The sequence below is a fragment of the Oryctolagus cuniculus genome, chromosome 9 (assembly GCF_964237555.1).
Source record: "Oryctolagus cuniculus chromosome 9, mOryCun1.1, whole genome shotgun sequence".
In the NCBI taxonomy this organism is placed as follows: Eukaryota; Metazoa; Chordata; class Mammalia; order Lagomorpha; family Leporidae; genus Oryctolagus; species Oryctolagus cuniculus.
The window spans coordinates 73,923,078-73,944,542 of NC_091440.1; the positions used below are offsets into that span (position 1 = coordinate 73,923,078).

Below are 21,465 nucleotides of genomic sequence, written 5' to 3' on the forward strand. Positions count from 1 at the left end.
TTAAACCCTGATTATTATTAGAATCCCAAATTAATTATTTTCTTTTTCTGACTCTCTTCTGTTGTTTTTTGGTAAATTTGATCCTTGAAATGCTTCTTATTTTGATGACAGGAAGATTTAATATTTTAAAATACTATGAGGTGGCCGGCGATGTGACATAGCGGGTAAAGCTGCCGCCTGCAGTGCTGGCACACCATATGGGTGCCAGTTCAAGTCCCGGCTGCTCCACTTCCCATCCAGCACTCTGCTATGGCCTGGGAAAACAGTGGAAGATGGCCCAAGTCCTTGGGCCCCCTGTACCTGCGTGGGAGACCTGGAAGAAGCTCCTGGTTCCTGACTTCAGATAGGCCCAGCTCCAGCTATTGCAGCCAATTGGGAAGTGAACCAGCAGATGAAAGACCTCTCTCTCTGTGCCTCTCCTCTGTGTAATTCTGACTTTCAAATAAGTAAATAAATCTTTAAAAAAAATACTATGGAAACACAGCTTTGTGGAATCTTTCAGAAGTTAGAACTGACTGGGGGCCAATATTATCATCAACACCATGGTCTTATCTCTTTCTGTATTCCTCATAATACTCATCTATCTATGTACTATGCAAATGTGCAAAACAAAAACAAAGTTGTAATGTTAAAATAAGGCTGAGATGATATTAATACTGAAAGAAAAATAGTTTAAAAGTAGCACAAGCATGACACTGATTCAATATTAAATATAATTATGTACTGCCTTTAAATGCATACTGAGTTATGTAGCAAATATATATGTATATAAGTGAATGATGTATTATGGTCATTTTCCACTTTGATGGTCTAATGTGAAGTATTTGCTACGTTAAATGTGATTTAACACCTCACACTTTTTCTTCTTATGAATAAGTTATTGATTTAAAATGTGTATGCTATTTTAATTCATAAAAGAATAATATACAGAAATTATATGACATTTTATGTTTCCAAAGTAATTCACAAACTTTAAATAAATAATGCAGACAGTACCACTGGGAGTAGGTCATAGACTACAGTAACCTTATTTCTGTGAGAGTTCCTGGGGAATACAGTTATACAAATCACTATGTTTAGAAACTGTACAAAACTAGACAAAGATAACCTTTACAGGGTGGGTGTGGATGGTGTCTTAAATCTATCAAATACATGAAATAGGCAATTCCAATCTACTGCACTGTTGGAATAGCTATCGTACACATTGGTATACAAACAGGAGAATTAGCATTCTAATAGTAATACTTATTTGAAAGGGAGACCAGGAAATCTAGAGGTCACTTGTCCCCTGAGGTTTTTTTTTCTTTGTGTAAGGTGGATACACTGCAACAAAACATCACCGCAAACCCCCCTGAAGTTAGAAGGGAGAAGGGGATCTGAAGGGAAAGGGTAAGTTAGGAAGGAAGGAAGCAAAGAAGTAGCACAAAGGAAGAATTTCCCATAACCTCACAGTATTGAAGCCTGACTCAGCGCCTCTGCTCTGAAAACTATGGCTCTAGTTTTTCAGTCTGTGGAACATTTTTTGAGTTATCTCACAGTATACGTGGAGGAACAAATGATGTACAAGGGTACTTCAAAATTTCATGGGAAAATAGAATTAAAAGATGTCCATTATGTTGCAAATTAAAAAAATCTATGCATGCTTCTTTTTCCATAATACACATGTTCCATGAACTTTCTGAAGATCCCCTGTAGGCATTTTACATTTTCTAACCCAATAAACATATTTTAACTCCATTTCCCATGAACTGTTTGAAGCACCCTTGTATTCGTTGATTGATAAAGAACTGACGACAGCCCTCGTCTCTTCTGTTGAGGAACAGTGTTTTTTTCCTTCATGCTATTTGTTGAACTCTTTTACTTAGTGTAGGGTTAACCTTATGATCATTAAGTAAACTGAAACTAGATCTCTGTAAAACTTAAGAGTGGGAATGGGAGAGGGAGGAGGAAGAAGGGCTGGAGCATGGGTGGGTGGGAGGGAAGTAAAACTATGTTCCTAAATCCGTATGTATGAAATACATGAAACTTGTATAACTTAAATAAAATTTGAAAAAGGAAATAATAAAATTAAGATATGCTATCATGAGGATTAAAAAAAAAGAACTGATGAGCTCCGTAGTCAGAAACACTTTCTTGTCCCTATTTAGAGTCTTCTGTTATCCCCTTATTCTCTTTGATTGTTCTTCATGCATTTCTCTCTTTTTGGTCTGCATTTAAGTGAATCCTTTTTGCACAAGGACATTTTATAATGCTGAGCATCTCTATCTCTGAACAGTTCAAAGTCAAGATTTTTTTTTTAAAGATTTATTTTTACTTATTTGAAAGACAGAATTACAGAGAGAGGTAGAGACAGAGAGAGAGAGAGGGGTCTTTCATTTGCTGGTTAACTCCCCCAAGTGGCCACAATGGCTGGAGCTGGGCCTGTCTGAAGTCAGGAACCAGGAGCTTCTTCCAGGTCTCCCACCCAGGTGCAGGGGCTCAAGGACTTGGGCCATCTTCCACTGCTTTCCCAGGCCATAGAAGAGAGCTGGATCAGAAATAGAGCAGCTGGGACTCTAACTGGCACCCATATGGTGTGCCAGCACTGCCGGTGATGGCTTTACCCACTGTGCCACAGCACCAGCACCTGATATCTTTCAAGAAAGTATCCAAAGACAGCCAGGATGGTAATGGAATTGTTCTCTCATGCCTCTTTATCAGAGAATGGTTTTCCTCAGAGGCTTTCTTAGCAGATTCATTGGCTAGAATAAGAAGAGGTCACTATTAGCTTCAAGGAAGGCAAGAAGAGTGTCTGGTGAACAGGGGTTAGAGGGGTGGGAATTAATATTGGGTAGTCTACCAAGAGTGTTTCATAAATGCCTTATAGCTTTCCACATATTTTTACATTCATGATCTCATCTTGTGATGCAATGGGACTACTATGTAAACATACTGGGAAGCCAAACCTGGAATGAAAGGTATAAGCAGCATGTGCTATGTGGGAACTTATGGCTATGAAGTAATTTAAAGATCCTTTGAAGAAGCAAATTTAATGCAAAGGTTTCAAAGACATTATGATGCATTTTGCTTATAAAATATACTTACAGGAAATCAAAGGGCAATTTGGAAGATTCTATAATTTGAGGAGATAATTACATAGTAGAATGAGAGAAGAAATCAAGATCCATAGATTCTAGGCTCAGCTTAGGTTAAGACACTGGAAAGATGGGGCCGGCGCCATAGCTCACTTGGCTAATCCTCTGCCTGCGGCGCCAGCATCTCATATGGGCACTGGTTCCAGACCTTGTTGCTCTTCTTCCAGTCCAGCTCTCTGCTGTGGCCCGGGAAGGCAGTGGAGGATGGCCCAAGTGCTTGGGCTCCTGCACCCGCATGGGAGACCAGGAAGAAGTACCTGGCTCCTGGCTTCGGATCCGTGTAGTTCCGGCCGTGGCAGCCATTTAGGGGGTGAACCAATGGAAGGAAGACTCTGTCTCTCTCTCACTGTCTATAACTCTACCTGCCAAAAACAAACAAACAAACAAACAAAAAACAAAACAAAACAAAAGACACTGGAAAGATGCTAACCTTCCAGTTGTTCATCTGTAAAATCATGAACTTGACCAAGACTAGATGATCCCTAAACTCCTTCTCAAATATAAGCCTTCCTGTATAATCCTGCTGGTTGAACTCATAGTCTAAAAGATTTTCGGGAATGATCTATTCTAACCTCTTTTTTCAAATGAGATAATGTAGGCTCAGAAAGATCATTTACCTAAATTACTTCACTTCAATGAGAATTGTGAGCCCCAGTATATAACACACTATGCTTTTACAAATAATTGATATTGCATCCTGATAGAATTTTAAATATTTGGACTCGTCATCTCTTATTTTTTTTTATCTTAGGCAGCATCTCTTTGGTAGCATTTACTTTAACACTATGCAAATAACAATGTTTTTTAAAAGTTTGCTTTTTAGCTGTAAGTTTTTGAACACATCACTTAACCTCTCCATAAAATAATAATTGTTCCATCATAGCTTTTCTTTTCTTTCTTGAGGACTAGAAAAAGCATTGTATTAATAAACCTTGGAGTACTGGCTAATACAAGGCTAAGACTCAGTCGTGGTAAGGCTGATTACCACTCCTGTCTCCCCAGCCATACCTCTGAAGTGCTCAGAGCACCTCCCAGCCTGAGAAAGTGTCCTAGACCAATTTCCCCAGCAGATTGTGTGGGGGTGAGTCTGAATCTCCCTATTATTATTTTGTCTTTATACAATCGTATCTCCTGTCTCCACATGAGGTAGCTGTGAAAGCTCTGTGTAATAACCAAGGGTGTGGCACACACTGGAAGACAGAGCAATCATTAGTCTGCCATCTTTGTGTTGGGTCACTGCTGATTTGTACAAGAACTATTACAGCCATTTAACTTAAAGAAAAATAAAAGCCCAGATGCTGAAATTAGGGATTCTGAACCTGGGATTCATGCATGGGACTCAGGGGAACAGAGAACCACCTGACATCTCATTGAAACAGGTTTCTCAACCCTCAGCACTGCTGACATCTCAGGCTGGGTAATTCCAGGGTCTGTCCTGTATGTTATATTTTGTAGGTTCCAGGCCTTTACCCACTACATGCCAGGAGCACCTCCCAGATTTGGATGACAACTGAAGATTTCTCCAGACCTTGCCATGTGTCTCTGGTGGGCCACGTTCCTTCTCTCCCTTTTGTTTTTTAAACATCTTCTTACATCTCCATACCCTCAGGGGAGGCTTATCAGTTTCATCATACTTTTAGAAAGGTCTTTGAGCTCAAAAATGTTTGAAATCAGTGACTTGAAGTCTTGCAAGGGGGTCAGCCCTGTGGCATAGGCGGTTCCTACAGAGCTAGCATCTCATAAGGGTGCCAGCTGGAGTCTGGCTGCTTCTCTTCCAATCCAGCTCTCTGCTAATGGCCTGGGAAGACAGTAGAAGATGGCCCACGTCGGTGGATCCCTGCACGCATGTTGGAGACCCAGATGAAGCTCTTGGCATCAGCTTGGCCTGTCTCAGCAGTTGTGGACATCTGGGGTATGAATTAGTGGATGGAAAATAGATTTCTCTCTCACTCTGTAACTCTGCCTCTCAAATGAATACATAATTTTTTTTAAAAAATCCTTTCAAATAATAATGAAAAAAATCACACACAGCTGTAGTTATGAAAAAATGCACACCATTATGGCTAATTAAAAGAGTACAATCTGACAATTAGCTAGGAAATATATATTTACCCATTTATTATTTTCAACTACTTTGGAAAGGCACACCACAGAAACTCTGGGAAAGTATCTACTTCAAAAACTGCTATTCCCAGATGGCGTGCTTCTCAAAATATCATCTGCAGCAGAAGACTCCCACAGTCATGTGCTGAATAGAGTTGTAAACTTCCAAAGGGGTTGGTGCTCAGGACCAGAAAGTCCATAGTGGAAGCCAAAGAGTTGTTTCACAGAGCAGAAATCCAATGATGGCATGGACTGCAAGATTAATCAGAAAGAGGGGTGGAGAGAGAGAGGAAGGCAGGGAGAGAAGGCAGACAGGCAAAGGGGGGTGGGGGGGAGAGAGGGGGAAGGAGAGAGAGGGGGAAGGAGAGCGAGCGAGCTAGCGAGCTATCATTCTCCTGGGAGAAGGCCGGCCAGAGAGCTTGCCCTGCCTTTCTTCCGTCTTGTCTAGAAACGCGGCTGTCCCCACAGAATCTTTGGCTTCTGGGTTCTGGTTTCATTCCCACGTCCACACCCGCCTAGTTCACCGCTAAGTGACCATAAGGAATGACCACGTCCTCGTTGCTTTACCCGCCCCTTAAGGCCCCCACATCTACATCTCTTCAATACGGCTGGGAAATCAGCGCTTAACTCCAAACACTTGGTCCAGAAAAGCAACGGGCAACGTGTTTTCTCCCTTCCGGGGCACGCTCGGGAACAACCCCCCCCAAAAAACAACTTTCTCCGCTACTTCAGCGTCCGTCCTCGTTCCCCCGCCATCCCCTCAGAACGAGCGGCAGTGGGACGCGGGCAGGCGGGGACCGGCGACTGGCGGAGCCGCGAACGCTGCCCCCAAAGAGGCTGGGACCCGCGCCCCTCCCGCCCCGCACGCCGGGGGCGTCCCGGGCGGCCGCCTCGTCCTCCGTCAGCCCGCGCCGGTCCCGCGGGGCGCAAGGGGAGGGGAGAAGAGAAGGAGGAGGGCCGGCCGCCGAAGGGAGGGGGCGGTGCGTGCCTCGCCTGCCAAAGGGAGCGCGGTTCCTGCGCGTGCGAGCCCCGGCGCCCCGCGCGCGGCCACAGCGCTCCGCCCGAGCCGCCGCCGACCCGCATCGCGCCGCGCCGCGCCGCGCCGCGCCGCGCCGGCCTGGGGTCTCCGCGAGTCCGGGCGCCGCCGCCCGCCTGCCGCCGCTCTCCCGAGCCGCACCCCGGGCTCCTGCAGCTGTTAGGGAAGCACCGGCTTCTCCGCCGTGGATGTTCCGGCAAGTTGTGTGCGCGCCTGGGACCCACAGAGAAGGTGGCCGCCGCCCGCCGACTATGTAAGTGAAGCGCCTGGCAGCCCCGCGGCGCGGGCTCCACTGCCGCCGCCGGGCTGCCCTCGCCCCGCACGCCCCAGCCGGGCCGCTCCCCGGCGCCAGACTACTTCCCGAGCCCCGCCTGCTGTGCGCACCGCCTGCGGGGGGTGCTGCCTGTCCATCCTCATCCCCTCTTCCTCCCTCCGCTCAGGGCCGGCTGGAAAACGCACGGTTATCTCCCGCTTTGGGAATTGCCGGACCGCTGTGTGTCTGCCCGGGTGCGGTGGGTGGGTGAGGCAGCTGCGGGTGTGTGTGTGTTGGGAGGGAGACTGATTAGCTTGCCTGGCTGGAGTTGGGGGGTCTCCGCCCCCAGGGACACCCCCTGCTGATCTTCCCCAGCCTCCTGGCTGGGACAGACCAACTTCAGCCGCTAAGGGTGAGATTTACTGGCCAGGATGTGGGTGTGTGTGGGGAAACCAAACAGAAGAAAGTAACTAGAGTTCCCTCTAAGTGCAGAGCTGGAGGTGGAATAGTGGCGTGGAGAGGAAGCAAGAGAACCACAGTAGGGCGGGGTGGTGGTGGTGGTGGTGGTGGCTGAACGTGGGCTTTAGGAGGTAATGGGATGGAACTCCAGGGTACATGGGTTCGAGACCTCTGGATTGGTTTCTTTGTGGAAGAAAAGTGTGGAGAATGGTTCGTGGGTGGAAGGTGATGCGCCTGGAAGCGTTTGAGTGACTGGGGTTTGGTGTAGAGTACTAAGAATTGTGGATTATGGGAGGCGGAATGCTTTGCATAAAATGATTGGAGCCAGTGAGTCCAAGTAGCAGATATGACAGTAGCCACACACCGGCTTCGTTTTTCCACCAGGAGAAAGTTAAGCTCGAGGAAATTCGCAGATGCACCTGGAGGGTCGGATGCTGTAGTTCTGTCCAGTGTATGTACCCCCATGGGCTGTAGTGTTGGTGCAATGTATGGTGCTATGCAACTGTGAAAGAGTATCCTAATTATTTTGTTGGGGTTCATGCAGAGAGGTAAACCCCCTTAAAGGGTCTTGGGGAAGTTGCTACAACCTGTGAGCGTGAACTTGGAAGTCAAATAAACAAACCGTGCTATGGTTCATTTTATTTTAATGTCCTGAATTATGTTTACTGCCAGTAAAACTGCTACATTACTCTTAATGTGAGTATATGAGATGAATTCACTGGCTTGGCAAATAGAAGTCATGCATTTCTTTAAGTAAATAGCTGTCAGAGTTAATTTGGGAGCATTTACAGGAGATAAAAGCATGAAAAAGCCTGGAACTAGTTTGACAAAACTTGAGTTATAGAAAATCTTGTAAAGAGAATGAGTTCTTCCCAGTTTTGAAGTGTTGAGGCACGTCTGAATATTTATTAATGAAACCTGTAGACCAACCAAATCGAGGTTATGACATCTCTAAAAGTGTTTAACTTTTAGTATTTCCTGTTGCTGTTTTCCCAGGGATCATCGTTCTTACCACAGAGAATGGGAAGTTGATGCCCAGTGAGTCCGAAGATCCGTTCTGTCTGTAGACACAACGTCCTTACAGAACTGCAGATTACCTACGGGGTCCTGGTGGTTCTGCACCAGCCCACATTCCTGCGAGTCCAGCGTCTTTGCTTCCGGTCCTGGTTGCCGCATCTGGCGAAAGATGGCATCCAGCCTGACTTGTACCGGGGTGATCTGGGCTCTGCTCTCGTTTCTTTGTGCAGCCACCTCTTGCGTGGGGTTCTTCATGCCCTACTGGCTCTGGGGATCACAGCTGGGCAAGTCCGTTTCTTTTGGTACTTTCCGGAGGTGCTCGTATCCCGTGCATGATGAGAGTCGGCAGATGATGGTGATGGTGGAGGAGTGCGGGCGCTATGCCTCCTTCCAGGGCATTCCCAGTGCGGAATGGAGGATCTGTACCGTGGTGACGGGCTTGGGTTGTGGCCTGCTTCTTCTAGTGGCGCTGACCGCCCTCATGGGTTGCTGTGTGTCAGAGCTCATCTCCAGGACAGTGGGAAGAGTGGCTGGAGGAATTCAGTTCCTGGGAGGTAAGTGACTTGCTAAACTTGAATTGTTTAACAGGATCTCAAAGCACTGTTGGAAATGATGTTTCAGTGGTCTGTGGAGATTTCTGAGATTGACACTTAGGATGCCCGGAAGAAATAGCATGGCTTTTGGATTGACTGCCAAAGATAAGGTTTTGGGTTATTTGTTTTTTTTTTTTTTCTTTTTATCAGCATTACTTTATAATTTCAGGAGCCCCTAATTTTGGGACATCCTTATATCCATCATTGGCCTAGTAAGTACCACTGATGTGAGACAATAACATCCAGGTTGTTTGTACTCTAATAAGTTTGGATTCTGCGTCTTCTCATTCTTTATGTTCAACAAGACACAATTAGATTATCTTACTGGAAGTATCAGGTCTTTAAAACCCTTGATTTCATAGAAAACTACAAAAGGGTTTGGATTTAACATTATTGTCATTGTTTATTACTCTTTGATGGATGTAAATGTGACCCTTGCCCAATTGTAAACTGTATTTCTAAACAAGTTGCTGTTTTAAATGAGAGATCAGCTTTATAGTGGCTACTATGTACTCATAATGCTACAAAGATAGTTATAGATTTAATTACCTTGTTAGGACTTAACTTCTCTGGGTGTTTCTGCTATGGGACTTGGGGGAAGAATACAGTGTTTAATGAAGGCTGTGATTGTCCCAAATGGACTGGATAGTTTCACTAACACCAGAAAAGGTTTGATTTTTACTTGGATTTCCTCCAGCATGTATTGCTTCAATATCTCAGGTCATATGGTTTTAATTGTACTTTATATATTTTCCGCTGTGCTTTTCACCTCCATTCTTCAATCTGACTGGCTAGACTTGTCTGATTTACAGTCTGCCCTGGTGAAATTTGACAACCTCCATAGATAGTGCAGAGTGAAAGGAAATAAGAAGGCTGGAAAACTTATAAAATGTATTTGTAACTTCATTGCAGAGTAAAAGTCTACTACTCTTCCTTTGGTGTTTTCTAAAAGTCTTTTGTAATGACCCAAAAGAAGAAGAAACAATTAAAACTGAATAGTTGTGAGACAGCTTCTGTATGTCAGAGAACCCCAGTGGATTAGTACACATTATTTAACATAAGACTTCCAAGTTATGTCTTTTTTTTTTTTTTTGACAGGCAGAGTGGACAGTGAGAGAGAGAGAGACAGAGAGAAAGGTCTTCCTTTGCCATTGGTTCACCCTCCAATGGCCGCCGCGGCCGGCGCACCACGCTGATCCGAAGGCAGGAGCCAGGTGCTTCTCCTGGTCTCCCATGGGGTGCAGGGCCCAAGCACTTGGGCCATCCTCCACTGCACTCCCTGGCCACAGCAGAGAGCTGGCCTGGAAGAGGGGCAACCGGGACAGAATCCGGCGCCCCAACCAGGACTAGAACCCGGTGTGCCGGCGCCGCAAGGCGGAGGCTTAGCCTAGTGAGCCGCGGCGCTGGCCCCAAGTAATGTCTTCAGTAAGCAATGTGTTCTTGTGCTGAGATGCAAGTGGCAGAAGGTTTTGTGTTTCGAAACGAGAGTTAGACATGATTGCAGTTCTTGGTTTCCCGAATTAGTGCCACTTTCTTCTCATCTGTTTCTGTCCCTGCGGTTTTAGCATCTCAGTCTGACCTCGGAGGTGATCTGGGGGACCTAACTGTCCCCTCTTTGCTTTGTCAGTATTCAACACTGACAACATTCTTGCACAGAAAGAGTGAAACTATTAGGAAACAGAAAGTAGCTGTTGTCAAAAGTGGAAACAAATCCAGAGCTTGAAAACTTGTTGATATCGTAGATTTTAAGAATAGAACTAAGGCCGGAGTATCTACATTTTTTTTTTTCTTTAAGGATAATGAGGTTTGCTGTTGGTTTCACTTGGCTCTGAAAAAATGCTTAGGCACTTTCTCCTCTTATGGTAAATATTACTTTCTAGTTTTTCTTCATTTTAGGGCAGAGGCTGTTATTATTTCTGGCAGAATAGGAAAATGCTTACAAAGAGAAATCAGTTTTTATTGATTATCTTTAAATGTGTAATGAAGGCAGGGAACAGGAAGTGAATCTGAGACCCATGAGATTTATGCTGCCCTCTCTAAATTATGTATAGATTTTTTTTTGAATTATATAGAGCTAACTGTTCTACTTTACAGAATACCCAAGGGGATGGACAGTTGGGGAAGTTTTATGTGTGTGTGTGTGTGTGTATAACTTAAAAGAGCTGCTCTTTTTTTTTATATGTACTCTTTTTAAATTTTTTTTCTTTATATATATGCTTCATGGACTCTGGCTTGGTGAGACTTACATGAGGGAAATTATGTAACCTGAGAGTAGCAGTTGATACTTTCTTAGTTCTCGTATGTATTTCTCATATCTGAGAAAACAAAAGTAAAATCACAGAGATTTTACTGGTTCTAACCTCTTGAGGGCACAAGTAACTAATTATACCCATCTCCAAAGATAATAGTAAATTTGGAATTAAAAAATAACTTGAAGTATGGAAAAGGCTTTGCTTATCTGTCATGAGTCACTCTCATTGAGAGACAAGATGATGAAAAAATTCTTTGAGAACTCCTTTTGTTCATTTTATAAATTTTTGGGGTTTTTATTCCTAAAAACTTACATGATGGGTCATTTTATTGTATTAAAATGTTTCATAAAATGGGTAGGTTTCATAAAGATGCCGCCAAAATGCCACATCAGTGAGTTCTGTGACTCTTACAGACAGTAATGCTCTGGAAATGTAATCAACACACAGAGTGCTCTGCTAGGAGGCAGATTCTCTTACTAAAAACGATCCACCCAGAAGGGTTATGTTTAGCTAAAGTTAGGGTTGCTCCAAAAACAACAGGAAGCAAGAGAATGGCAAAAGACAGAGGCCTCCTGCTTAACCCTGCCTGCTGTGTCTAGAGTTTACACATATGGTGTAACATCAGGCAGTAAAACCCCTGCAGTACTTTGGAACAAATTAAAGGACAAAGTGTCAACCTTCATTTTGGATCTTCTTGCTATGGTTGGTTAGAGGTTACAGTGTCACCTGTAAATGGATAGAACAACATAAAATGGGGCTGTTGTACATGGACACTGGCTACCTATTGTAGGAACACCTACAAGGAGTTCTGTGACTACTATTCTTTTTCTGGGGTAACTTGTCTGTAAACTTTAATTGCTTCCATCTCTATTTCATATTTTAAGGCAGGCTTATATTATTAAAAAATGGTGTGGATTTTTACTGTTAATTGATTTTTAAAAAGGCAGACAGAAGGTTTTTGGAAATAGAATGTATAATAAAAATGTATGTAGTATGGTAAGGAAGCTCTGAGAAAGTAGAGGTTTTAATATTGATTGTGTTCATTGAATGTGTTATGTGCTTTCAGCTGCAGTGGTGACATTAAGGACTTTAACAGAAGTTCTAAGAATCGCTGTCAAACCTTTTGATGTATGTATTAGTAAGATGTTACACGTATGGGCTCTTTCCATGTAACAAGTAAGAACATTGCAAAGGTTTGCAAGGCTGTTTCTAAGTTCTGTCAACTGGTGCTGGCCAACATCAGGATCTGAATTTGTAGATTTCACGTTAAGAAACCGCTGGTGCTGATATGGGGAAGTACCACAGAGAGTCCCAAACTTTCACGAGTCCAGGTTCGGTTTGAGCGTGAGTCACATGTAGGAATAAAATGGGTGTGGAATGCTAATTGGCTACAAGCAACTACCCTTGCAGTTTAGACACTGTTCTGTGCTAAGAAGCCAGGTCTCCATGATATATTGATGGTTGAGTGCTGCTGAAGACAGTAATGATGACGCAGTGTTTGTGCCTCTGTGTGTGTGTGTTTGTGTGTCCAAAAGCATCAGTACATTTCTAGAGTTTGCTGTTTGTAGGTCCCACCAGGGCCTGTCTTTCATCCCCTTAGGATGAGTGCTGGGGACTCTCACTCCTTACTCCACTTTAAGCCTGACCTGTCACATGATATGCCACATTATGCTTTCCTTGATATCCAGGCTTTCTGCCAAGTGATATCAAGCAATGAGATAAATAATGCGTTGGCATATTAACAGGCAGAGTCGCTTCCTGGTGACAGTGTCTTAACTGAGAGCAGTACTCTAATTTAAAGAAACCCAAGAGCTTCCTAGGCCTGGTAGAGGAGCAAGACAGACTCTTTTTGCCTCATTTTAAATTATGCTTTGTAGATTACTAATTTTTCTTGTTTTATTCAGCTTGCTCTAACCTATAATATAAAGTTCAGGTGAGTTGTTCTAAGCCCGTGGTTTTCAAACTTTAGCATGCATCAGAATTACCTGCAAGACTTTTAAAAACACAGATTGCTGGAGCCCACCCTAGAATTCTTGATTTCAGGGGGAACTTGGTAGTCTGCATGTTTTTTTTTTTTTTTTTTTTTTTTTTTTTTTTTTTTGACAGGTAGAGTTATAGACAGTGAGAGACATAGACAGAAAGGTCTTCCTTCTGTTGGTTCACCCCCCAAATGGCCGCTATGGCCCGCGCTGCGCCGATCCAAAGCCAGGAGCCAGGTGCTTCCTCCTGGTCTCCCATGTGGGTACAGGGGCCCAAGCTCTTGGGCCATCCTCCACTGCCTTCCCGGGCCACAGCAGAGAGCTGGACTGGAAGAGGAGCAAGAACTAGAACCTGGTGCCCATATGGGATGCCAGCCCCGCAGGCAGAGGATTAACCAAGTGAGCCACGGCACCCGCCCCTACATGCTTTCTTAAAAATGTTTTTTTAGTCTGCGCTTCTAACAGGTTCCCAGGTGAGGCTAATGTTTGTTAGTTCTGAGACCACACTTTAGTAACCCTGTTCTAAGTTAACTCCTTCATAGTTAAGAAAATTTGACTTCTGATAGGTGGTTTATCTTCAGAATTTACTTAAAGTTGAATTGAGTTGTGATCTGATATAAACATCTCTAACTGGGCTATAAAAGAGTTCCATCTCTAGTTTCATCTGGTTTGAGCACATCCTATTCCACTTCTAATTCTTGTTGCAGAAAATTGTGTTTCTGGAATTTTCTGTGTATATTATATACATAAAAGTTCCTTTCATTTACCATTCCCATATACCAGATACAAGATTTTATACTTGAAGAACTAAAAATTAGATTTGTTATATCCTCCACAATTTGCATGCAATAGGTTTTTAGTAAGGAATTGCTAATTGAAAGATACAGAGACCATGATACAAGTCACACGGATGGTCCCTGACAGCCCTTGGTCAACCCTGTTACAACCCAGACCTCAGAAAAGCAGAATAATGAGGCCAGGAGGGAAATTTAGGAACCAGCCAGTCTGAGCTTCTGTTGTTAGGCAGGATGGCACTTAAATCAGCTTTGAGTAATCACATCGTGTCCTGGTCTTAAACACCTCAAGGGAAGATGACACATTCTTGTTCAGTGGTAATACTTTCCAGGGCCAGAGACCATGCCTTTCATCACAACCCTGTGTGTGATCATCAAGGGGAGCAAGCTTGAGAAGGAGGCCTGAGTGGTGCAATAGTAGGAGTGGCGGGGCTTTGCCAGCCACAAAGGAGTGTGAGGAAGACACACTCTGTGAACAACCGAGCATGAATACCCCAAGCTCTGGGATGGTTAAAACCAGGGATGTTGCTGAATTAATTCATTTTTCCCCCAAATCTACAACACTGGGTTTTATATGGTTGTATCTAATGTTTTTGTGTAATGTTTTGCTTTAATGATCATTGTCATTGGTTTTATGTTTTTACATTTCTTTCTTTTTTTTTTTTTTTTAAGAAGAACTTGTTTTCTAACCTTTAACCACAGCCATAATCAGTCTACTCAGGCCAGAGGCCGTGTGATTAGTTAGCCTCACTAACCAGATTGCAACTTGGTTAGCTGTCTTAGAAAACATGTTATACACAAAGGAACCCAACCAAGGAATGTGAATTCACTTCATTCCTATAGGAAAAACTCAAAACACACATCCAAGAGGTCTTCAGAAGATTCTGTATAGTATCACAAGATGCAAACATTTGCCCTCCACACAAAGTCACCATCAGTGCTTCATTTCTCCAGCTTAGCAAGGGTGTCTTACTAGGAGCATTAGTGATGAGTAAAGCATCACCTAGCACTCTTATTCTTGGATGTTGTTAGAATTGATCTTGATCTATTAAGGAATCACCTTCAAGTGTATTCTGAGGTGAATGTGAATTCTTGGGTGAATTGGGAAAAATCGAAACACTTTTAGGGACAAGTGGATTTGAGAAACACTTGGTTATGGAAAGTTAGTAGATTTCATTTCAACAGGACTTTCCAGAGCCTTTGGTATGTTGAGGCATATTGCCAGTTTCCTGGGAGGAATGGGGAGGGATATAAATTGTTTCCCTAACTTATTTGGGTTTTGAAGGGACTCATGATCTGTGGAATGTGTTCAGTTTTCCTTTTATCTTGGTGAAGCAAGTGATTCTTTTTTTTTTCCAGATGAGAACATAGAATTTTAGAGACACCCAAAGTTGTCCCATTAGATCTTGATTGAGTTATGAATGCTATCATCGTAATGTGAAAATCCACCTTATATTTAGAGCTCAGAGTTTTTGATCATTATGGATAGTAAGTCTCAGTGTAACTTTAATCTTTGATCCTCAGTTTATACCTCTGATAGGATAGATAGCCTTGTAGTAATATGATAAAACATTTTGCCAATTTTCAAAAGATATGTTACAGGTTAATGTAAATAATGTAAAGTCTAGGAGAGAGATCGTTAGGGGAGACTTCCAAAATATCTGACCAAATACAGTCACTTAAAAATTATTTGAAAGAAGAGTGTATACTTGCTAAATTTCCTAGAGTAAGTTCCTGCTGTCAAGAAGCCTTTGTAATAATCCTTTGTTAAGGCTGAGGATAATACTAATTCCAGAGGATGTGCTTCTAAACTGACAAAACCAAGGACTTTGTATCTCTCTTGAAAGTTAAAGGGTAATGTCCTACTTTGTCATTCTGGGTCACAAAAATATTATAATAAAAACAAATAGAACTTGAAAGTTCTAGCTTTAGGGATGGGCTTTTGGTACAGCAGTAGTGCCTGTAGCCCACTCATATCTGAGTGCCTACCTAGTTCAAGTCCTGTCTCTGCTCAGAGACCATCTTTCTGCTAATGTGCACCCTGCAAGGCAGCAGGTGATGGTTCTAGCACTTGGGTTCTTGCTACTCATGTAGAAGACTTGTATTGAACTCCTGGCTCTTTGGCTTGGTTTGGTTCAGCCTTGACCAGCAAGGCTTTTGGGGAGTGAGCCAGCAGATGGGAGATTTCCATCTTTTTCTCTTTCAAATAAATAAAATTAATTGAAGTTCTAGCTAGTTCATAATAACAGAGTCCAGGGATTTCTCAGAAATTTCTGGGTGGTCATTTTTAGAGAATCATGAGGTTGGACACAGCATTGCTCTGTTATGGTTATTGATATGGCTGACATGTTATTAGGGGATCTAGTTACTTTTTTAATATGGTAGGTATCATTCTAGTTAGTGATTTGCTTTTAGAATTCATGAAGCTAAACCTGTCATTTAAGCTCTATGGATGACCTGCTTATCACTTTGGGAAATAATTTACCCTCAATGTATCTCAGATTAAAAAATAAAGTTTCTCCTCCCTCTCTTAGATGTACAATTTTCCAATTCAATCCCATCAAGGTGGCATGTACCAATGCCATCTCACTAGTCCAAGTGATCAATTTCTGTTCACAATTGATCATACTGAGTCAAAGGGATCACATAAACAAGACTAGTGTCTGAAAATACTAACTGATAGAATAAAAAAGGGAGAGAATGATCCAACATGGAAAGTGGGATATACAGCAGATTAATAGAATGGCAGATGTCCTAAACAGCACTCTGGCCTCAGAATCAGCCCTTGAGGCATGCGGATCTGGCTGAAGAGCCCATGAGAGTATTTTAGGCATGGAAAGCCAAGACACTCTGGAAAAACAACAACAACAGCAACAAAAACCTAAATGAAAAATCTCTGCGAGTGAGATCCCAGTAGAAAGAACGGGCCATCAAAGAAGGAGGTACCTTTCTCTGAAGGAAGGAGTTAACTTCCACTTTGATTATGACCTTGTCTAAATAAGATTGGAGTTAATGAACTCAAAAGGTTTCCATAGCCTTGGCAACTCATGACAAGAGCCTAGGGAGATTACTGACGCCATAAACAGGAGTGTCAAATTGTTAAGTCAACAACAGGAGTCACTGTGCACTTACTCCTCATGTAGGATCTCTGTCCTTAACGTGTTGTTCAATGTGAATTAATGCTATAACTAGTACTGCAACAGTATTTTACACTTTCCATTTCTGTGTGGGTGCAAACTGTTGAAATCTTTACTTAATATATACTAAATTGATCTTCTGTATATAAAGAGAATTGAAAATGAATCTTGATGTGAATGGGATGGGAAAGGGAGCGAGAGATGGGAGGGTTGCGGGTGGGAGGGAAGTTATGGGGGGGGAAAGTCATTGTAATCCATAAGCTGTACTTTGGAAATTTATATTTACTAAATAAAAGTTAAAAAAAAAAAGTTTCTCTTCTGTGGGGAGCAATCCGGACTAGACTAAGTTACTCGAATTAAGACTTATTCTATGCATCTGCTCTCCCACAATATGGCGCTGGGAGAGAAGTAAACAGCTTCCGCACAGCTGCCTCCAGTTCAACCAATTACCTGTAGGACTTGCTCCTGATTGGAGAGCAGCGTACTCGGCGTGTGGGCAGCCGAGTTGGGATTGGCGGAGGAGGACTATAAAGGAGGAGAGAGACGGCATGCACCGGGAACATCTATGGGGAACATCTAAGGGAGCCCGTGCAGCCCCCGAGAAGAGCCGGCCGGCGGTGTGCCGCTCCCCTGCGGAAGTGGGGAATGTGGCCAGGGGGAACTGCCCTTCCACGGAGGTGGAAGGGATAGTAGCCAACCCGGGAAGAACCAGCAGCGAACCTGGGGAGGGCCGAGCAGACGAAAGAACAGCGCAGGGTCCTGTGTCGTTCCTCCACGAAGAGGGGGAGCGACACTCTTCCTTTTTTTTTTTAATTTGGGAGAAAGAGAGTTCCCCCAGTAATCGCTGTTTACTCTTCAAATGCCAAGGCTGGACTGGGGCTTGTGCCAGGAACCTGGAACTCAATCCAGGTCTCCCACATGGTAGGGTCCTAACTACTTGAGCCATCACTTGCTACTTCAAAGCATCTGCATTGGCAGAAAGCTGAAATTGGGAGCCTAATCTTGGAATTGAATCCAGACACTCCATTATAGGATATGTTCACCCTAAGAGGTGTCTTAACTGCTAGGCCACACACCTGTTCCTGTCTCAGAGTATTAATAATCAGACAACACTAGGTATCTTTGTGTGCTAAAACATGTCTCAAGATGTTGGGTAAAAAATAAAACTTTATTTTCTGATTTTTTTTTTATCTTTTCAAATAAGGAAGGGACTTTGACTTGTATTTTTCTTTCAGTCCTACAATGACTGGAATAGTAAATGACACCTTGTAAACTCAACTTGATGTATTAATTAGCTTTGATTATTTACATTTATTTTTTTTAACTTTTATTTGATGAATATAAATTTCCAAAGTACAGCTTATGGATTACAATGGCTTTTCCCCCCCATAACTTCCATCCCACCCTCAACCCTCCCCTTTCCCGCTCCCTCTCCCCTTCCATTCACATCAAGATTCATTTTCAATTCTCTTTATATGCAGAAGATCAGTTTAGCATATATTAAGTAAAGATTTCAACAGTTTGCACCCACATAGAAACACAAAGTGAAAAATACTGTTTGAGTACTATTTATAGCATTAAATCACAATGTACAGCACATTAAGGACAGAGATTCTACATGAGGAGTAAGTGCACAGTGACTCCTGTTGTTGACTTAACAACTTGACACTCTTGTTTATGGCATCAGTAATCTCCCTAGGCTCTTGTAATGAGTTGCCAAGGCTATGGAAACCTTTTGAGTTCACCGACTCTGATCATATTTAGACAAGGTCTTAGTCAAAGTGGAAGTTCTCTCCTCCCTTCAGAGAAAGGTACCTCCTTCTTTGATGGCCCCGTTCTTTCTACTGGGATCTCACTCGCAGAGATCTTTCATTTAGGTCATTTTTTTTTCCCCCAGAGTGTCTTGGCTTTCCACGCCTGAAATACTCTCATGGGCTCTTCAGCCAGATCGGAATGCCTTAAGGGCTGATTCTGAGGCCAGAGTACTGTTTAGGACATCTGCTATTCTATGAGTCTGCTGTGTATCCCACTTCCCATGTTGGATCATTCTCTCCCTTTTTTATTCTGTCAGTATTTTCAGACACTAGTCTTGTTTATGTGATCCCTTTGACTCTTAGTCCTATCATTATGATCAATTGTGAACAGAAATTGATCACTGGGACTAGTGAGATGGCATTGGTACATGCCACCTTGATGGGATTGAATTGGAATCCCCTGGTATGTTTCTAACTCTACCGTTTGGGGCAAGTTGGCTTGAGCATGTCCCAAATTGTACATCTCTTCCTTCTCTTATTCCCACTCTTATATTTAACAGGGATCACTTTTCAGTTAAGCCAGTCCCAAAGGGACAAATATCATATGTTTTCCCTGATTGGTGACAACTAACCAAGCACCAAAAAGGAAACCTGTTAAAGTGAAATGAACACTATGAGAAATGGTGACTTGATCAGCCCTTGCACTGACTGTTGATGAACAACTTAATACGTTATCCCTCTTAGTATTTTTTTGGTTTGTTCTAGTTAATACTATTGGTTGAATTCTGTAATTAATACACAGTTATTCTTAAGTGTTGAAACTTAACTGAAAAGTGATTATTTACATTTATATACACAAGGTATGACCTTATTCTTGTACACATCACAGGAATATTTCAAAATATTTACTGTTCCCCCTGCAAATACTTTTTAGAACTTTGAGTAATTCTGTGATAAAACAAAATCTAGTTTACCTTTGTGTTTTGCAGACTTCCTTGGGAATGGCAGGGTCCTAGTTACTTGTAATATGTGTTAACATATCTGAATTATTGGCCAGCAGAACCAAATGCTGGGAAATGCTGTGTTAAATAAAGTATGTTGCAAATCCAAGGGGATTGGTGCTTATTTACTTATTGGGTCTCTACCAAGTGTCGAATAATGTGCTAGATGTTGGAGAAGATTGGAATATGGTGCCTGCTATTGCAGAGCTCACGGTCTGTGGGCTTATGAGATGTAATTATGGTCCTCAGGACGCATGATGCACAGAACACGTTAAATGAAACTCTTGAGTGGCTGTGGGTGGCATTGACATGGGAACTGTGTAATTTAGAAGCAGTGAGGGCCAATGATTGATTTGGGGAGTAACCAAAACCAGGACAGGCAGTGAGAGGCCAGTGTTGGCCACTGAGAAGCTCAGTGAAACAGTGGGAACAGAGAGAAAAGGATTAGGAAAATGTTTCCAAGGTAGAGTCCAACAGGTTTGGCTGCCAGAGTGAACATTTACAGAGGAATAAATGAATGGATGAATAGCTCAGTAACCTTTTATGTCTGGTTATGTAAGAAACCGTCACTTCTTATTTTGTTCTTTTGATTCTTTTAAAAGTTAAAAAAATGACAAATAACAAATCACAACAGCTGTTTTTGCTTATGGAGAGTTACTTTAAAATGTTAGTAAATAGTGTCGTTCCCATAGTATGTAGATGTAATTTATATGGCTTTTCCATATGACTATTCCCAGTTTGAATATCATTTGCACAGTAATGTGCCTCAGAACACAGAGGCTTTCAAGGGACATTTGACGAAAGTTAAAGTCATTGTCAACGTCATTGAACTTCACACAATCTCTTTTTTCACTAACATTGCAGAAAATACTAAGTGTATAAATATATAAACAGTAATCACATATACGATTGATTTTGTACATTTCATTTCATAAACAATTTTAGCATCTTCAGTTATACTTTTGCTTCTAAAGAAATAAGTGAATATTATTTAATTAGCATGTTTATAATTGAACATTGCTGTCAGTTACTTGTAGTAAGTGGATCATTTAGTTTGGATGCCTGATAGATTGCTGTCCTAGCGTATGCTGGTCATATTATAGTTGTGCATTGAAGCAAAGCAAATGAGACTCTAGTTATCCCTTTATTATCATCCATGAGTTAATATTCATCTGATGCTTCAAGAGCCAGTTCCATTAAAGGTTGTGAAACGCAAAATGTATTTTTGTCATTTCAGTGTAGTTTAGCGTTCTTGATATTTGCCATATCCAATTTTTGAAAAGACAATGTGATTAAAAAAGTCTCTAAAATTATGATTTGGGGGCTGAGGTGTTAGGCCACTACTTGTATTGCCAATCCTGAATCTGGGTGCTGATTTGAGTCCTGGCTGCTCTGCTTCCAATCTATTGTCCTGCTAATGTGCCTGGGAAGGCAGTAGAAGATAGATCAAGTATTTAAGCCCCCGCCACCTGTGTGGGAGACCCCAGTAAAGTTTCTGGTTTTTGGTTTTGGCCTGGCCTGGACCTGACTATTGCTGCCATTTGTGAAGCAAAGCAGGAGATGGAAGATTTCTTTCTTTCTTTGTCTCTCCCTCTCTCTCTTTCACTCTGCCTTGCATATACATACATAACTAAAATATTAAAAATATGGTGAAGTCCCCATTTGATGTAGTACTCCCTGGCTTGGCTCACCATGTAGGAGACATTACTCTCTTTAGGGGTTTTCTGTATCTCTTCCTCTAAACCCTAGAAGTTGTATCAAAAACATGTGCCTAATGTTATGATGAGATTGTTCAGGTTGTTCATTTAACACTAATACACTTTCCATATGAGTGTGAATTGCAGTTGATGATGCTGGCAGGATTGGGGATACGTTGGAAGCACAGGATTCCTTACAGGACCATGTCATTACAGGACCATGTCATTACAGCATGTGTGGCTTGGAGGGGGAGCA

The 21,465-nt window shown here is 42.4% G+C and overlaps 1 protein-coding gene across 4 annotated transcripts in view; it reads left to right on the forward strand.

Annotated features, from left to right (window-relative positions):
• Window positions 1-6,246: 6,246 nt before the first annotated feature.
• LHFPL6 (LHFPL tetraspan subfamily member 6) overlaps window positions 6,247-21,465 on the forward strand; it is a 274,269-nt gene continuing 259,050 nt past the window's right edge. Inside the window, exons 1-3 of one of the 4 annotated variants that reach the window (XM_070048960.1) lie at window positions 6,756-6,793; window positions 7,370-7,436; window positions 7,982-8,556. In XM_070048960.1, coding sequence (XP_069905061.1) covers window positions 8,172-8,556 — 385 coding nt within the window. In that variant the 5' untranslated portion in view covers window positions 6,756-6,793; window positions 7,370-7,436; window positions 7,982-8,171. Of the gene's footprint in view, window positions 6,527-6,702; window positions 6,939-7,369; window positions 7,437-7,981; window positions 8,557-21,465 lie in introns of those variants that run through there. The other 3 variants (XM_008274501.4, XM_070048958.1, XM_070048959.1) reach the window with 3 other exon arrangements.